This window comes from Ammospiza nelsoni, chromosome 21 (assembly GCF_027579445.1).
Source record: "Ammospiza nelsoni isolate bAmmNel1 chromosome 21, bAmmNel1.pri, whole genome shotgun sequence".
Taxonomy (NCBI): Eukaryota; Metazoa; Chordata; class Aves; order Passeriformes; family Passerellidae; genus Ammospiza; species Ammospiza nelsoni.
Window position 1 is genome coordinate 11121462 of NC_080653.1, and position 17888 is coordinate 11139349.

Genomic DNA, 17888 nt, shown 5'->3' on the forward strand with positions numbered 1-17888 from the left:
GCTGCAGAGCTCTGGCCCTTCGTTCTGTCACACAGGTGGCTCATCCATCACTCAGAGCTGAGTGCAGGTGTTCTGTCCCTGGCCTTAGAGGGGAGGACAGACACACATTTGGTCATAGTGTGACCAAGCAGAATCCAGTCCCACACAAGGACCTAAGGGAACAGGAATCTCACCTGGGACACTGCTGGGGCACCTTCACCAGCAGCTCTGAGCCATCCTGGGCTCAGCCATCAACAGCTTGCTTTTCCTCCTTGTGCAGTTTTCAGCTCCAGAACAGAATCCATTCCCCAAGTGCAAGTAAGTTCTGCATTTTGACTTCATTGTTTTCCTTTGTAAAATATTTCAGCAGCATCAGCTGGGCAGGGATTTTGAAGCTATTTCCTTAGACAGAATTGCCTGATCCAACAGTGCAATTTTCCCCTAAATACAGTTTTTCCAACTGCATACATAACTAAATAAGACTCTCCTTTCATTCCTTCCCTGTGGCTACAGTGTAATTGTGATCTCAAGTAGCAGGGAGGCTCCACTGTCCAAAAGAGGAACTTTAGGAACGTTTTTGACAGCAGTGATTGAGCAGGTGCTGCTCAGGAGCTGGCTCCTGCCTGGATCCCACTCCAGGCCCAACTCAGAACTGAGGAACATTTCCTCTGAAGTAAAGAAAATGAAATGCAACAGTTCACACACTGCTGCTGTTCCACTGGTGCAGCCCCAGCTGGCAGCAGCAGCACAACAGGAATCACCTGTCCAGGTGTCTGCAGGTCTGTCTGTTCACCGTGCAGGAACAATAAGATGTCTCAGAAGAAGTCAATGCAGTCACACTTTAATGTGTCTTTACATACTTTTACGATTCACAAAGTCAGAATATAAGTACTTAGACACTTTTAATGGGGAAGTAATGTATCCCCCTAAAAGAAAAATAGATGTGATTAATCATTTGTCAGAGAAGTTGCCTGACAACTGAAACCTCAAGCTTCTAGGCAAAAAAAGCTCAAATAGACAAATTATACTGAATTGTTCTTTAAAGACCAAGCAGCTGTTTTATTACAATATTAAATTTACATTTTAAAAAGAAATATTCTGATTTATTATTCAGTTATGATAATCTTATTAAAGTGACATGAAATTCATGACAATGGGCTTTTTTCTTCCTCAGTCACCACAGGTAATCTCAGATCTGTGCAGGATCCCACACCCAGAGCAGCACCAGTCTGGGAAGACAAACCCCAGACACTCAATTTTAACTGGAATCTGAATTTCCCCAGAAATTTGGGGTGTTGGGCTCTGTAACTGGGCTGGGTGCCTTGGTTCAGCCCCAAAGAACCCACCCAAACCTGTTCCAACAGAGAGAGGACATCAGCGTCCACCACCTTCACCCTGCAGCCCCGGAATGACCTTCAAACAACTGGGAGCAGGTTGAATTTACATTTTACTTCAAAAAAAAGGGGGAAGTACATACATGAGGGGAGAATGGGGTGAACAATAATTATCTGAAAGCAGGTTTCCACCATTGTGACCCACAGCTCCCAGCAGCCTGGGGCTCTCCAAGCTGGCTTTGTGAGCACGGCCAGGACTGGCATCATGGAAACCCCTGGGAAGCTGAGGCCAATGGAAGCAGTGAGATCATACACAGGGTGAGTGTGTCGGACACAGCTTCTGCTTTAAATGATGGAATGCACCAGCAGGAGGGAGAGAGTAGTTAACAGTTACTAACACTAGAATAATCAAATTTGTATGTTATACATATACAGCAACTAACTGCTTTACAAAAAAAGCAAAATAATACAATATATTGTCACATGTATTTACAGTGTAGTAAATATACTTTTCTGTCAAATTTTACACAAAACCTATTTACAGGTGAATATACTGCATAAAAAAAAAGGTGGGACCAACACTCTGAGTGACTGTCTGTGGTTTGTTGCATAACAATAGGACGTGCTTTGTGACTTCGGAAAAAATTAACCTTAGAATGAAACAGAAAAAGCCCTAAAACCTACAACCCGGGTCAGGTCAGAGCCAGCCCTGGCATGAGCCAGGGGCTCAGCCCTCAGACTCAGTGAAATGTTCCCTGTCCTGGGAAACCTCATGCATGGGAAAGCAGAAACGTTGGCATCATTACAGGTAGGTTATGCACTATTCAAATACTACTGAGTTATCTTTAAGTCAGGGAAAATACAAACACAAACAGAATGTTAATTGTCCTTACAGTACTGAGCTGTGGTCAGTGTGGGGCAGGGAACGGGCTCTGAGCCAGGGGGTCACACACGCTCCCCGGGAGGGCCTTACATGGTCCACGTGTTCCAATAGGATTTTTCTGAATTGTAAGTTTTCATGTCAGAGCACAGGGACTCTGGGGCTGCAGCTCCAGCCCTGCAGCAGAGCCTGGAGCAGCAGAGCCTGGAGCAGCAGGCACTGCCAGTGGCCCGCGGGCTGCCCGGAGCGTGGGGCACTGGGGACCCTGGGATGGGGCTCCCTGTCAGGTCAGGGCTCACACCCACACTGTCACCAGCAACAACCTGCTGCTCACCAGAGAACAGAGCAGCAGGTGGAGAAAGGATGGAGCAGCCCGGGATGGGAGCAGAGCTCCCAGGGATGGGATGGGATGGGATGGAGAGTGCTCAAACAGGCAAAGAACAAAGGAAGGAGGATGTGAGAAAGAAAAAGAGGCAAATCCCAGCAGTGGCTGCTGGAGGGAGCAGGAGAGCGATGTACTGACAGTAAGGCACTCAACAACTAATTACTGATGGGAGTTTAATCATTACACAAAGGCCATGGTTCCCTGGGAGCCGAGCACAAGCTTCCCAAGCACCAGTACTAGGAGACAACGTTCCTGTCTATCAGGGCCCCCGATCCCAAATCCAACCTTGGCCAGCAGCAGTCCTTACACCCCAATTCACCCATTACCTGACACAGGTGTCTGATACCTCTGCCAGAGTCCAGGCCCTCTCACTGAACCTCTCACACAGGGAAAACTCCAACCAACTCCTTCCAGGAAAGAGGAAATTCAGTTTTGTTCACTGACTTTAGGAAGAGACCATTTTTTCCGGCTGGGACTGAGAGGCTGGAGTAGTTCTCACAGGGAAGGTGACTTTGATCCCTGTCCCCTCTGCTGCCACGTCTCTGTGCTGCAGAGAACACAGCAGTTCTGATGGAGGGACACTTCTGACATGGGCGATGCACAACAGTGAAGGGCTTGCTCTCTGCCCAAACAAAGTCAGTCAGGCAGTTCCTCTGGAATTACTGTTCCTGTTTGCAGGAGACCTGCTCATATGAGAAACAACTGAAAACAGCACACCACCTTTACAAGAGGTTGTTTTCCTCCTACATACAAATCCTCAGGCTTCTACAATTCCTTGTCCTCAGCAAAACGGGAAGGGCTGAAACCAGCTCGACTGGGCACAACCCAGTGCAAACCCCAGTGACACCAGGGGTGGCTCCTCACAATCCGAGTTGTGAGATGACAATGGTTTCTAACCTGGCGACCCCAAACCCAAGGCTTGAGCCCCTGCTCTGTCCCTGAGCCCAGCTCAGCCTCGTGGCCCTGCTTAGACCCCACTCTGTGTCACCAGTGACCACGTTCCTGCCCTGGCGCCTGCACCACCCGAGTGAGGGATTTGGTTAATTGCACCAGTTCACCTTTCTAGCCTGTTTATTCCATGACTTGTAATTCTAAGTTTTCCTCTTGTTTTGGCAAACTACTTGCATATGAAGTTTGTGTTCATAGTTTTTCCAGGACTGTAAACAAATTAAAGAAATTGTTATTTTATGAATCAATACAATAAAGGTATTTTTATTTACATAAATGTTACATTGTTACTGTGTGGATACATGGGAATTATGTGCTATAGCAATAAGTTGGAACCCTGAATTGTACCATTCTCTAATAATTTAGCTGTGGAGTTTGATTTACTGAAAGCCACTAACGATTGCACTGGAGGACTGGCTTTTACCTAATGGATATACTTTTTTTTCCTTTAAAGCCATCGAAGGATTGTTAACTCCTACCCCAGCAGAGGGATGTGAAACCGGGAAGCGGATCTGTTTCTGAGCAGGAGCCGTGTGAGCCCCAGGGACACAGCCCCTGCCTGGACTCCAGCCCGCGGGGCACCGGCACCCGCAGCGGGACCAGCCCCGGCAGGGGGCACTGCTGGCACCGGGCACCGCCGGCACCGGGCACCGGCTCCTGCCCCGCCAGCCGGCGGCTCCCGACCGCCACCGCAGCCTCAGGTTTGTGTGAGCCCCGCAGGAGCCCTGAACCCGCCCGGGAGGGGACTGCGCCTCCGCCACCACACCTCCCTGGGACTGGACACAGTGTCAGTTAATTTAAATTCATGTACCTTGAGCGGACGTGGCTGCTTCTGTCCCTGCTCGGGCAGCACAGGGGCAGCTTTGCCACACACTATCCCCCAGAGCCGGGTATGAATCCATCCCATTTTCTTTCCCTCCATTCCCCACTGGATATTCTGCCAGGAGCTCTTGAAGGTGCACATTATTAGGAAGGGCAGAACTAAAGCAGGTGCTACAATGACAGCTCGAGGCTCAGTTCCCAGGGATTTTCCCCCGTACAACTTCCTCAGGGAAGATAAAGTACAGCCAAAAAAGAAAAAAAAAAAAGCTTTGGGAAAAAAGCCAGTTTGTCCAGTCTGGTCCATGTACAGTCCAAGTGTGTGAAGCTTGGTCTGGGGAATGAGGGACTCCTGCAGCCTCCTTTTCCTCTCCCCTTTATTGCTAATTACCTGAAATTTAACCTAATCCACCACTTCTGTTAAGCTCCTTGTACTGCAGCTATCATGAACTTCTTCTCAGTGTGGTAAAAAAAAAAGTACACAGCTAAAATCTTATAGTTTGGATTAAAACCAGGGTTAGAGAAACTTCCCTGGCTCAGGAAGCCACTATTACCTTGAGGCGTGCAAACGGGGTTAAGGATCAACACTTCCCTTAGCAGGAACACCTGAGGCCAGAGCAGACATGGCAGGGCTGGGGAATGGCTTTGGATTGGAACAGGACGCGGCTCTGCAGCGCTACCGAACTCCAGCCTGGCGTGGGGCACAGGCGTGGCTCTGAACACGGCTGGAGCCCGGCAGGGGGATGAAGGAAGGCGTTAACTCAGGCAGTGGGTCAGGAGTTGATCATCTGGCAACGCGGCTGGATGGGAACTGTACAGGTCAAGTGCAGCATCACACCCGGTGGAGGGCCCTTCGCGAGGGGCCGCGCGTCAGTCAGGTCCGAAAATAAAAAAATAAAATTAAAAAGCGACAATCACACGATCTTTTTGATGCTGTGACGCTTGAAGCTGCCGGCGCTTCGCTGCTTCTGCACTTGGCTGGCGGAGCCGTGGCGCATCCTCCCGCTGTTGGCGTGGCCGGCGGTGGGCGAGAGCTCCACGTTCTCCTTGTCGATCCCTGCGGAGACACGAGCGCCGCGCTGAGCCCGCCGCCGGCAGCCCCGGGCCGCGGGGATCCCGGAGGGGCCGCTCCCCCTGAAGGCCCGACCCCGCCGAGCTCCGCCCGCCTCCCCCGGGACGAGTTTAAAAAGAACCAAATACGATTTGTGACAGGGAAGGGCTGCAGAGCCGCTCGCTCCTGCCCTCCAGCCTGTGGGGCCGGCAGAGGGCAAAGGGAGAGTAAAACCAAGAAAACTTGGCTGTCTGGCTGGAAACAAGTCTGCTTAAGTGAAGGAAGGAGGAAAACACAAACCACCAAACTGACTCTTAATGAGTAAAGAAACGAATCTTAATGAGTAAAGAAACAGTTTCCTAAGGAGGGTCTTGAAAGGACACAGGCAGAGAGAAACTGAGGCTGGGTCTCCTCATGAAAACTGTGCTGAGTTCAGCCCCACCGGTGGCAGGAAGACTTGTGGGGCTCAGGATGAGAATGGCACCAGACAGGTTTGTGCCTACAAACTTAGACCCTTCTGAGAAGCTTTGCATGTCCTCTGCAGGATCTTGTCCTTCAGAGCAAAACTCTGTTATGCTTTGCTAAAAGTCTCCCATCAAACAAACCTCAAAACTGAAGTGCTTTAGTGAAAAGCCCACACTGACACAACAGCACCACCCAATGCCAGCGTTAGAGCCCTCAGCTGGCAGTGGCTTTGGGCACTGTCACTGCACACCCAACAGCCCAGGGCTGGCTCAGTGCAGCCCTGCTCCTGAGCAATTGCTGCTCTTGAGACTGTGCTGTGAGTTAACCCCTGCAGCAGCCTCTCCATGCAGCTGCCACACTGAGTCTGTCTGGGGAGTGCTCACCAACACCTCAGCAATGAAGAGCACGATGGGTGGTTTTATGCAAGAGGATACAACTACAATCAGCAGCAAAAAATAGGATGTCTGACCGCAAATAGAAAGGTTAGAACAAAGCTCTGTTATTGTAAGTGACATATTCACAATTATGTGCAAGAAATTAATTGGTGTTGGCATTAGTGAGAACAAAGAACACCTTCCACACTCAGCACGGGGACAATGTGAGGGCTCCAGCCAGAGCCTGCACCTTCCTTTCCTGGTGTGGGTGGCAGCACAAAACTCCCAAACTATGCTGAGGACAGGGACAATCCACGGGCACGAGCAAAAAACCCTCTTCTGCAGCTTTCTCTTACTTCTCCACACAAAGCAGAAATGCAGAAGCATGCAGCTCCTGATTTACTGCCCCACTGTCTGCTGCAGTTTAGTCCAAACTCGTGTCTGTTTGCACGTGTGTCCCTGCAGTCAGAGCTGAGTCCTGGCCAACATAAGGAGCTCACACCAAACAGTTCATTTCAGCTTCACACGTGCAGCAGAGTGATTTCCATATTAAGCATCCCTCTTGTTACCAGATTTATTCTCAAGGCTGTGGGTGACTTTGTCATCCCCCAAGAAATGCACCAGCTTAGCACTTGCTGAAGCCATTCCCGTGTCAGAAACTGCTCCTCATGCCACAGCCCGGCCCTGACGCAGCTCAAGCAGCATTTCGTGCAAATATGATGAAAGAAGAGAGTACCTGGATGAGGCATCTGCATGAAAACTGCAGACTTAGAGCAAGGCAGAGAAGCTTCACAGACACAGAATGAAAGAAATAAACATAAGTGAATAATGTCCATGAGACTGGAAAGTGGAGGCAGAGGAACAGAGATGGTGACAGACAAAACATTCATAAACAATGATCCTGCATAGTTGTTTCCAGATGCAAGAAATGAATTTTTCATGTATCTGCAACTTAGTATTTGTAGCCATAATAAAAAAAACTCACTTGGCTGAAAATGTTTCTTTTAACGGAGTGCTGCTGAACACGTGGCCTTCACACTGGTGTTTTAAATTTAATTTCCAAACAGTGTTCAGAGTGCCAGCAGTGTGCTGTTTCAGACTCACTATTAACCTGAACAAGTTCCCTAGTTCCCAACTCTGTTTGTGGAGACTCTTAACCAGCCTTTGACAAAAGCCATCTGTTTGCACAGCACTTGGAAGGAATGTCTGACGAGTTGGATTAATTCCTTTCTCTCAGCTTGTAAAGGAAGAGGGAATGGAAAGTGGGGCAGAAGGAAGGAGGACATTTGCAGAGCAAAATGCTTCTTTCCCTTGCAGAGAGCCCAATCCTGCACCACCACCTCATCCTTGGAAAGGAACTGCCGGAGCTGCCACCGATGCTGTGTTCCAAATGGAAAGATGCTGCCCAGAATGTCCTTCCACACTGACTGCAAGGTATGTTCCCAAAGAAACCCCCGTTCCCAAATAATCCCAACAGCCTTGCCTTGCTCCTGCTGCTCCTCTGAACCCTGAACAAACCATCTCAGTGCCTGTGAGCCAGGGATCCCCTGCAGGGCACATGTTCCAATATAGGTGCTGCTGTTCTGATGCCCTTAATTCTCTTCCCTTCACATGGAGTGACCTGGGAGACAATTTTTGTGCTGGATAAAATCCAGGATCTGAATCCACAGGGTAACAGCTCAGGAACAATTTAATATTTGTTTGACTCCACAATGCACCAATGTTTGACACATTAACACATCCAAAGAGCCAAGGAGGCTCCTAAAGCAGGAAATTCCCCATTTCCCCCACCCAGATGGAACCAGAAGAGGCACTGACCTGGGGAGTGCTGGGAAGTGGCAAGTGAGGTCATGGAGTTGGAGAGATTGAGGTTTGCAGTGATGCTGAGCTGGCTCTGCACCGCTGGAGGATACGGAGAGGTGGGGGTCAGGAGAGATTCTTCACTGGTTTCCTCATCAATTCCAGGCAAATAGATGTCAATCAACGCATCCAGGAACTTTACGATGAGTTCTGCATAGTCTGGGATTTGGGTTTGCTGTGGGAGATGGGGGGAAAAAAAAGTTGTTCCTTCCATTGTCAGTTTGAGCTTTGCTCCAGAGCTCACTCTCAAGTCCCTCTGTTTTGCCTGCATATTTTCAAGAGCATTTGATGTATGTGTAAAAACTCATTTGTGGCCTTGTCCAGATCAATCTAACTGTCCACACTGCAGACCAGGTGTCAGTGTGATCTCAGTGTGTGGGAGCCCAGGGCAGGAAAAGGGGCTGCAGAGCCCCTGCCCCAGCCCCACACCTGGGCCACCTCCCTTGGGATGGCTGGACACACGGGCAGTCCTCCACTGGCTCTGCTTCAACACAAAATTTAGCTTTTTGGAATCATCACTCTTACTAAATTAACCCCTACCCTGTCAGATACATGTAATGAACTGACCCTGGGAGCAGGAAAAGCTGCACTCACACACCTGGCTGCTTTTACCCCACTTTGGTAACTTATCTATCACAGCACCTGCTGCAGGCCCAGGGCTGGTTGTAGCCCTGGAGGTGCCCCTGATGCTCTCTCCTCACTCATATGAGGATGATGCTCCTTATGAGCATCTTTGCTGCAGCACCAACGTGCCCAGAAAGGTCAAACAGCCCAGACCCCACAGAGCTCTTACCTTGGAGAAGGGGCCAGCAAACCTCCACAGCCCATTAAATCCAAAACCTGCAACAACAAATGGAACACCACCATGAAAGCCCAGCTCTCACCTGACAGAGAACAGAGAGTGCTCCTAGTACAGCACTTTTTTTTAAAAAAAGGAAAAATATTTACTCTGTAGATAGGATGTTTGGTATTGGGGTGGAGACTCCTCATGGTACACAACACTCTGCACAATCCCATGAATTGGATTCAACAAGTTTGGGTCCTGGCACAGCGATAAAAGGGTATTGATCTTGGAATCCAATAAATTATGCCTGAGGAAAGGAAAAGTGGCTTAGTTTTTGGTCATTAAATAAAATAAACCTGCAGTTCCCAACTGACTTTAGCAACCAGCACTTCAGGTGGGATTTTTGCCCCAGCAGTGATTTCAGAACACAATTCCCAACTCTGTTCCATGAGGACTCTAATGATGTGCTCAGGTCAGTTTGTGAGCACCTGCTCACCTTAACGTCTGACAGCTGGGTTTCCTTTACACATATTCACTCCAGCAAAACTACAACAGGTGTCTAAAGAAACACCCAAAGAGCACCTGCACTAGGCTTTACATCAGATTTGAAACACCTGGGGCACAAATTAAAATCAACCAGCATGGACAGACTGCAGCCTGTAACCTCCATGTAACCTAGTGCCTTGTAGAGCTAGTGCTTCTGGACCAGAGAGCTCTAAAGAAGAGCCATTGTAAAAGAAGAGTTATTGTAACCACAACTTCAGGTACTCACACAACAGGAAAGACCTTTGGGAAGACAACGCTGGCCTCTGCTAAATACTCGTAGAGGATGCGCTGGTCGAACTCGTCCGTGGTATATTTCACCAGCGTGGCCTGCCAGGGAAGGAGCTGTTAGTGACCTGTGTGCTTACAGCCTTTGCTGAAAGGGTTCAACATTTCTGACTACCAGAAAGCATGCTAGAAAAGATTGATTTATGTCTCTGTTGAGAAACAACAGAACCAGGTGGCAACAATTTGTCTTTTGCCAATAAATATATCTCATCACTGTTTTACACAACTGAGCGTAGCTGGGGTGGGAACTGCAGTGGTACAGCTGAAGAAAGTGCTATCAGACTGCACCTCTGACTAGTTAATGACTTTTAAACTGGATCATCCTGGGATTCAAATAATGCTCATTTCTTTTAAACTATAATGTATTAATAACCTTTTGTTATACAAAATAGTTTGTCATAAACTCAGGCAGGAAAAACTCCAAGGAACATGTTTGTTTTGCTGGGAGGTAAAAGGACATCAGAAAATAGCAGACAACACACAGAAGAAAGCTTACAAGAACTGTAAGCAGCAGAGCTTGAATTTTTGGGTCAGTCAGAACTTCTTCATCCAGGAGGACGTTTGACTCGGAAACGGAAACTTTCCGGAGGTGTGGGTGCTGCTGTGGTGATATTCTCTGGGTTTCTGCCAGATAAAAAAGAGCAACTCATCCAGAGCAAAAGAAACCCAAAGCAAGGCAGAATCAGGTTCTGCACACCGAAGTCAGTCATGAGCAAACCTCAGAGCTCGCCGGCCTCGTCACAAAGGTCAAAGCAACGACTGCGCTGGAGTGCAGCAGCACTGCACCACTACATGGGATGTGTTATCAGATGGCAAACAAAAACCCCAATTTCCTCTTCAGTGAAATACAGGCCCAGGGGTGTAAGTACCAAATTTAGGGTCAGGCAGATACAAGAGAAGAACCCTGGTCTTGCATTGCAATTGGGGGTGAGGGCACAGGAAGCAGATGGGGGAGAAGATGAAGAGAGGCATTCCAGGCATCAGCTCACGTTCCATCTCCTGCAGGAATTTGCAGCTGGGGCTTATTAACTTATAGAAGGCCAAATGCTATTTATTTCATTGCACTCTTATATGCAGTCCTTTAGAGCTGCCCCTGATTCTGCACCTGTAAACTGAGCAGCTCCAGTGCAGCTGCCAAAGATATGAAGGCTGCACCCTGCAGAAGCCATTGCTAAGAAAAGTGCTTCTCCCTTACCTTGGAGTAACCTTGGTAAGTAAACACTGAATTTAGAAATAGCCCTTTGTATAGATATACAAAGCGTTTACAATTAGTATTGTTCTTAAGATGTTAGTCCTGTGTCTCACCCATTTCATAATCATTTTCGGCTACTCTCCTCATTTTGGGAGGCGTTGTGATTCCAGATTCCATGTCTTGCCTTTTAGGAGCCTTTGTGTCCGATATCAAATGGTCAAAACTTTTCCTTGTACCTAAAAACAATTTATCAAGCAATTAAAAACATTAAACCTAAATCCATATTCTAACTTTTTCTGATTTTCTGGCCAAGCTACTCCCCTATCTACCATGTGTTGACAGGAATCTGTGGACCTTTTCACCATTTTCAGGGATGGGACAGAAAATACGATCACACCATGCCGCTCTCCATCACAGCTTCCAGAGTGCTTCACAATACACAGGAGGGAGCATGCAATTAGTCAGGGGGGCATGCCATGGACTCCTGGCCCCCACACAGAATACACATGCCAGGACGTGGTTACTGAAAAGGAAGCAGGAAAGGGCTGGAATGAAGGAAATGCCCCTGTTCTTCCACCTGTGTAATGCCAAAGGGCTTCCACAAGTTCTGCAAAGCAACTCAGCTTGTTCCTCTGATACATGAGTTTGTTGTAAACATGATGCACTGAGAAGCCACGAGTACAAATCAGATTGTTTACACACATCTACCATGTTCTGGGACCATCTCCTCCAGCCCCAACCAGAGCACTCTATGGAGCAGCTAAAAATCCACCTCCTGGGTTTGCTGGAAAGGGCTGGGAGCACAAGACTGGCACTAGGCACCTTTGGGAAATGGAATATCTTGTTTTCTCCACTTCAACATGCAGATCTTGAGCATCGCTCTTGCTCCCCCCATCATGGCCAAAAGAACTGAGTCCTCTTTAACTATCCAGTGCCCTGAAATTTGCATTTTGCAGAAACTGCATTTATTCCTCTCAATCAGGAATAAGCCCTTAAAGCCAGAACTAATACAAGAACATTTTTTCTCCAGTAACGCTTCCCAGGGTATTCTGTAGACAGATCAATAAATTAGTTATGTTAATAACCTAGAAGCTTTTTAGTGTTGGCTTGTGAAGGCTGCCCCATGTCCAAGCTCATGGATTTCCGGGTGCGAGGGCTGATCTGTCCCACTGTTGGGTAACTGGCAGCCAGGTGTCTGTCTGACCCCTTGGGGGATGACCAGGGCTGGTGTTCCTTTAGTGTCCTGAAAGTGCAGAGAAATTCAATTAAGAAAATCTTAAAACTATGCTATTTAGGCAGAGGTTTTTCAAGCAGCAAAACTATCCTTTTTTAAACCCATCTTTCCTACCTGGTTAATTTCCCCAAAACACATAACAAGAAATAGCAATTACTTTGCTTGCAAAGATGTCTGGGCTACTGAAAACAAACAATCTGATGTGAATGTGATGGTGAAGGGATAAAAAAATAAAGCCATGAAAAGAACACAAGCAAATCAGCCTATGGGGTAAGATGAAATATATTTTGTCATCAGCCACTCCAATCTCAGTGCTAAAAAGAGAGATCATGAGTGAAGTGCTCCCTGTTGAGGACACAGGCTCTCCTTGGCACTTCCAGTTGATTTCCTGGCTGATCTCTCTGGCTGCACACAGGCTGTAACAAGGTGTCAAGGTTTCCCAGTGGGACAGACAGCTCCATGCCCTGGAGCTCTTAAAAGGACAAACAAAATGTTCCTCTAAAATATAAATGAGATTAAATCAGGTCTCATAGAAAGATTTTAGCAAAAGGTTTAACAGCCTCCAGAGCAGTTAAGCTCTGAAAATTAAATCTGCATGAATTGCACATCCAAATTTCTGTGACTCCTGACCCCAGTGTAAGGAGAAATTGCTCAGGAGCCACCACAGCCCAAGGACTCAGCGCTATCAGTGGGGCTTAGCTCACTCACTACAGGAACCAGGCTTTGCAATGTGGGTAACTGATCTAAAAGTGAGACAACCAACCTATAGCTAGTGTCACTGTGATGGATGGGGAATGTGTCCATGGGAACATTTTCCATTGACACGTCTGTCAGCAAGAGAGACTTCCTGTGCTTGAGGCTGCAGCGGCTCCGCACCTCCTCCGACACCGTCAGCAGGGCTGCAAACACACAGCAAGGCAAGGCAAGGCAAGGGAAGCTTTCACAGCAGAGCACAGTCAACAGTGAAACAATATTCCAGCCTTCTGCATTTCTTACAGGCATCAGTGTACCTTTACACCAACACCACTGAGCTGCAGCTACCTTAGGGAATGTACAGATTAAAACCAGATAATTTAAAAAGAATTCTGTTTCCCATCCAGTTACAATGACAAGATTTACAAATTTGCCCTCACATGGTCACAATTTCTGTGTCCAGACCACTGGAAACTTGAAGGCTGTCAGGCATACACTGGATTATTTACACCAAGAAACCTCCAGCCTCCCTGAAGAAGTGCCAAAGCTGTAGAGGATGTGCTGTGCTGGCAAAGCCCTCAGCCCCCAAAAAACCTTCCCAATGTGCCCACCCTGACCACACTCCTGTCCACCAGTTACAAGTTTTCTTTGTGCTGTACAATTTTAACAAGCTGAACCTGAAGGAATCCCACAATAACCAGTCCTTTTCAGTCAGCTCAGACTGGAAAGGAGGTTTGGTTCATTACCTGCCAGGTAAGCCACGCTCTGGGTGTTCACCTCGAACTTGTCACAGTTCCTGTGTTTGTTAACCAGAGCAAGGAGTGTGTGCAAAATCCTCACTGTTCTTGCTACAGTGGTAGGGGAAGGATGCCTGTACCCTAAGAAACAAAAGATTGTATTTAACTTCTGAATCCATATTTATGAAGCACTAATATTTTGAAGGCATTTATAAATATTTTTCAGCACGTTCTCAGACATTCCATCTCAAGGGTAAGAGAGCACAGTGCTACTAGAAATGGCACATTTAAGACTAATTCTTTTTACCCCTCCCTCAAAACTGCATAATGTCAAATGTCTGTGCATACATTATATCTGTTATCTCACAAATCAGTCTTCTAAAAATCCCGGTGAGCCTGAGCACAGGCAAACAGGGAGAGATATTCTTGGAGGAAGAAGTAAAAGACTGCAGCAAATAAAGCTCTGCACCCTGTGACAGTTCAGAACTTTTAGCAGCAGCACTAAAGACCTTCACAGGAGACATATAAAGTAAAACTGGTTAAGTCCTTTAATCCAAGAGTGTTTAATTCTGTACCTACTCTGTAATCCAAGTTTCTCAAAATCCATCACCGAATGTGGCCCCTTTATCTCTTGACTTGTTTATTCCTGAAGTATGAGCCATCTCAAACAAAGAGCATTATGCACTCTTACCTTTCAGGAGATGTCCCACTAGTGCAAAGTTAAAGTTGGAGTTGAAATTTAGCCCAACAAAATGATCCATCTGTTTGCAGTGCCATTCGAGTGGTCTCCTGATCTCCATAAACACTTCTTCTGGGCTCTGACCCACAAAAACAAAATACAAGAGCACCTTAGTTGAAGTTACTCGGGACATGTCAAGTTTGTTGGGTTTTTTGTTTAAGTGGCAGAACAGTTCTTTCAGAGGCTACAGGAAAATATCAAACACTTTCTCACAGATCACATCTGGACATTTCTGTTCCAGTTTCCAACCCAGTAATGACAACTTCTCTCCACACCTTTATCTGTGGATATCACTCGAGTGTAACAATTTCTCATGCAAATTCAGGTTTAGTTCACAAGGACAAAGCTGGGTTTTTCCCCTTTTCTGCAGCTCTGGTGGCTGCAGGAGCGCAGGCTGTGGGCTCACCTTGTCGTTGAACACGCGCAGGCTGTCCAGGGTGTGCAGGTTCTGCTCCAGCAGGGCTGTCCCTGCCGAGTACAGGTTCACCTCATCCAGCTGCAGCACGGCCATGGCCACCCAGAACAGAGCCTTGTGCATAGGGGAGTCCTGCAGGGAGAGAAAGAGCCACCACTGCCCCTTAGAGCCAGTTCCTGCAGGTGAAGGAACAACCAGGATGGAGGGCAGGGTTTGTCCCCCTTGTAGCAGGTTTTGTCTCAGCCACACCCATTCCAAGGGAACAGATGCTCACGTGGACCTGTTAATGCACTTCACAGGTGAACAGTAGAAAGAAAATGAATTTCAAGCCTTGTTTGCAACTCCCAAGCCATTCCTGCTCACCTCCATCCCTTCCTTGCTCAGTGTCAGACCCACCCTGCCCTGCACCAGCCTGAGCAGAAATGGGTCTGTGGTTCTCCATCTGAACATGGACTGCAGCTCTGCACACAGCACTGGCCAAGCACTTCCTCCTCAACACCAGAACCACACACAGGAGGAACTGGCACTGAGCACACGCTGGGTGCCCTGAGCAGAGCTGTTTGCAGAGCAAGTTTCACTCACACCAGGAGCTGACTGTCCCTGCAGTGCCCCCGAGTGCTCTGAGGCAGAGCCTGGCAGTGACCCAGGCTGGCTGAAGGAGCAGCCCCCACACGTGGGCGTTCCCCTGGCGTGCAGGGCAGCAGCACTCACAGCTCAAGCTGCACTGGAGCCTGTGGGAGGAACGGGCACAGCCTGGGCACAGCCTTTGCCCAACTGCCAGGGCCCCGCTCCGGGAACAGAACAGAACATTCCCAGCATTTCTCAAGCTTTTGCACTGGTCCCACAATCTGCCACACTTCCCATATGTGCTCCTTCCATGCATGAATCACAGTGAAGTGAGAACTTCAGAAACCCCAACATATAACTTGTATTTCTGAGATCATACCCATAATCACAATTAACAAAATACATTCTCTGTTTATTCAAAAGGGCGGTGATTTACCTTGTTAAGAAGAGGCTGCAGCTTGGTGAGGGCTATAACTGTGGCTTCTATTAGAACTTGGCTATTATAATTATCAGGGCCTTTTAAACAGCTCTCAAGTCCCTGTTTGAAAAAAGAGAGTAATTAAAAATACAACCATAATTACATTTTGCTTTGTAAAAAGAAGATCAAAGATCTGCACAATAACTGTTTTTCTCAATTACTTACAAAGCCTGAGTTCATTTTAAACCAACTCTCAAGAAGTTTTCCAAATGGAGATTTAGACAGCAGAAATAAATGTATGACTGCACAATGTACCCTAACAGTCAGGCTGCAGGGGGTTGTAAGAGCTGTAGAAAAGCTCTTTTATCATTTAGACACTATTCAATCAAAGTTTGTGTCTATAAAACTCTAATGAAATGCTTAAAGGACACATATTTAGTACATTTTTAACCTGCTGTGGAACACAACCTGCTTTAGAATGATGGAACATCATTGTCAGGCCAGGCACCTGCTTCAAAGTTTTCTGATATAAATCAGCTCTTTACTATATTTACCTACCACACATGAGGTCATTCACTTCCTTTAAGAAAAAGGAAGCTATGCATCATGTGCATGCTGATAAATGCCTCAACAGAAAATTTCTCATTTATTCAAATACCGACTGCTGGACCTACCTGTGTCAGGAGTTTTAAACTCAATACTGAGACCTACTGATACTCTAGAAATCACAGCAGTGACGGAACTCATTCAATTTAAATTCAGAAGCCACCAAATCCATTTAAATTCAGAAGCCTGACCTACAGAAAGTGTATTTCCAATCAGTTCTACACAAGAATATGCTAGAAAAAACATTTATCCTAAAATTATGCCAGATTCTATATCTGATGGGAAAATAAAGCTAAAAATAGCTACTTTATGAGTCACAAAGGAAAAGAGACAGACCCATATACCTTGCTGAGAATTCGGATTATTTGTTTTATTTGTCCATGAGACACTCGTTTACTTATACAGCCAAAGACAACCAATGCTCTTGGCTGCAGGGAGGGGTTGTACTGGAATGCAAACCTGTGAAGAAACAGAGCACATTGCATTAAACAACATATATACAACAAAATATACATAACAAAAAGATGAGAACTGGGTGTACTGCACATGCAGGGAGGGCTCAGGGTTTGAAGTCTGACTTACTTTTGAGCTAGTTCAGTCCACTGGTCCAGCCACTTGCATGTTGGAATATCCCTCATACAAGCCTAAAGAGAATTAGACTATTTGAATAGATGTAACGTGGAGAAAATGTATTTGTACAACTGGGAATGTGCAGAGGTTTGGCTCTCAGAAATCAGCTGTTAACTTTCAGCAGGGAGGAGGCACATCCCCTGCCCCTGCTGCCTGTCCCCACATCCCCACACACCTCCATGATCTCCAGCAGGGCCCTGTCCCTCAGGGCTCCCCCTGTCCCCACACACCTCCATGATCTCCAGCAGGGCCTCGGTGACCGTCTCCAGCGAGGTGAGGGCGAAGGTCTCTCGCTCGTAGGAGCCGGGCGAGAAGGAGCGGTCGCGGTAGCTGGAGCGGAACGCGATCACCGCCGCCGACTTCACTTTGCTGATCCCAAACAGCAAATAAAACTTGGGCAGGGAGAACTCGGTCAAGCTCAGCCTTAAAACTTGCTTGGTCTCCTCTGTAGAACAAAGTTGCACATTTTATATTGACTCCAGGGACATTCAAATGCACATTTCCCCCCAGGGACACAGCCAAGGTCCCTGTGCCCATTCCAGCACCGCTCCCTTGGCCGCTGCCCCGGGTCAGGCACAGCAGCTCTGCTCTCCTGCCCGGACTGCTGACACCAGCCACGAGGACTGGATTCTAGAGACTCTACAGAGCAACTTGTGTAAAGAGGTGGCTCTATCTGTTCTCCTCACAGTGATTCATTCAAAAAATGGAAACCCAGAGTGTTCATGCTCTGAAATACCGACAGAACTGGAAGTTCAAACTGCAGCAGACTCTGCTTTTGGCTCTGGCACTCACATGAAGAAATACACTTAAAGCAGAAGAAAATGATGGCCCTGCTCTGGCACTGACTATCTGTACAGTTCTGACCTTTCAGTTGGTTTCAGTGTACTTCAAACCCACTGTGTGAGCAGGAGGCTCAGCACCCCGTGCATGAGAGCACAGACACACAG

At 47.4% G+C, this 17888-nt stretch overlaps 1 protein-coding gene across 3 annotated transcripts in view; it reads right to left on the minus strand.

Annotated features, from left to right (window-relative positions):
* Window positions 1–804: 804 nt before the first annotated feature.
* Window positions 805–17888, minus strand: part of NF1 (neurofibromin 1) — a 72246-nt gene continuing 55162 nt past the window's right edge. For all 3 annotated transcript variants that reach the window (XM_059486754.1, XM_059486753.1, XM_059486752.1), the window contains 16 exons: window positions 17172–17386; window positions 16894–16955; window positions 16656–16770; window positions 15724–15825; window positions 14712–14852; window positions 14258–14384; window positions 13576–13707; window positions 12900–13035; window positions 11988–12145; window positions 11016–11138; window positions 10207–10334; window positions 9652–9752; window positions 9044–9186; window positions 8889–8935; window positions 8054–8270; window positions 805–5402 (listed from right to left, as the gene is read on the minus strand). In XM_059486754.1, coding sequence (XP_059342737.1) covers window positions 5260–5402; window positions 8054–8270; window positions 8889–8935; window positions 9044–9186; window positions 9652–9752; window positions 10207–10334; window positions 11016–11138; window positions 11988–12145; window positions 12900–13035; window positions 13576–13707; window positions 14258–14384; window positions 14712–14852; window positions 15724–15825; window positions 16656–16770; window positions 16894–16955; window positions 17172–17386 — 2090 coding nt within the window. In that variant the 3' untranslated portion in view covers window positions 805–5259. The remainder of the gene's footprint in view (window positions 5403–8053; window positions 8271–8888; window positions 8936–9043; window positions 9187–9651; window positions 9753–10206; window positions 10335–11015; window positions 11139–11987; window positions 12146–12899; window positions 13036–13575; window positions 13708–14257; window positions 14385–14711; window positions 14853–15723; window positions 15826–16655; window positions 16771–16893; window positions 16956–17171; window positions 17387–17888) is intronic.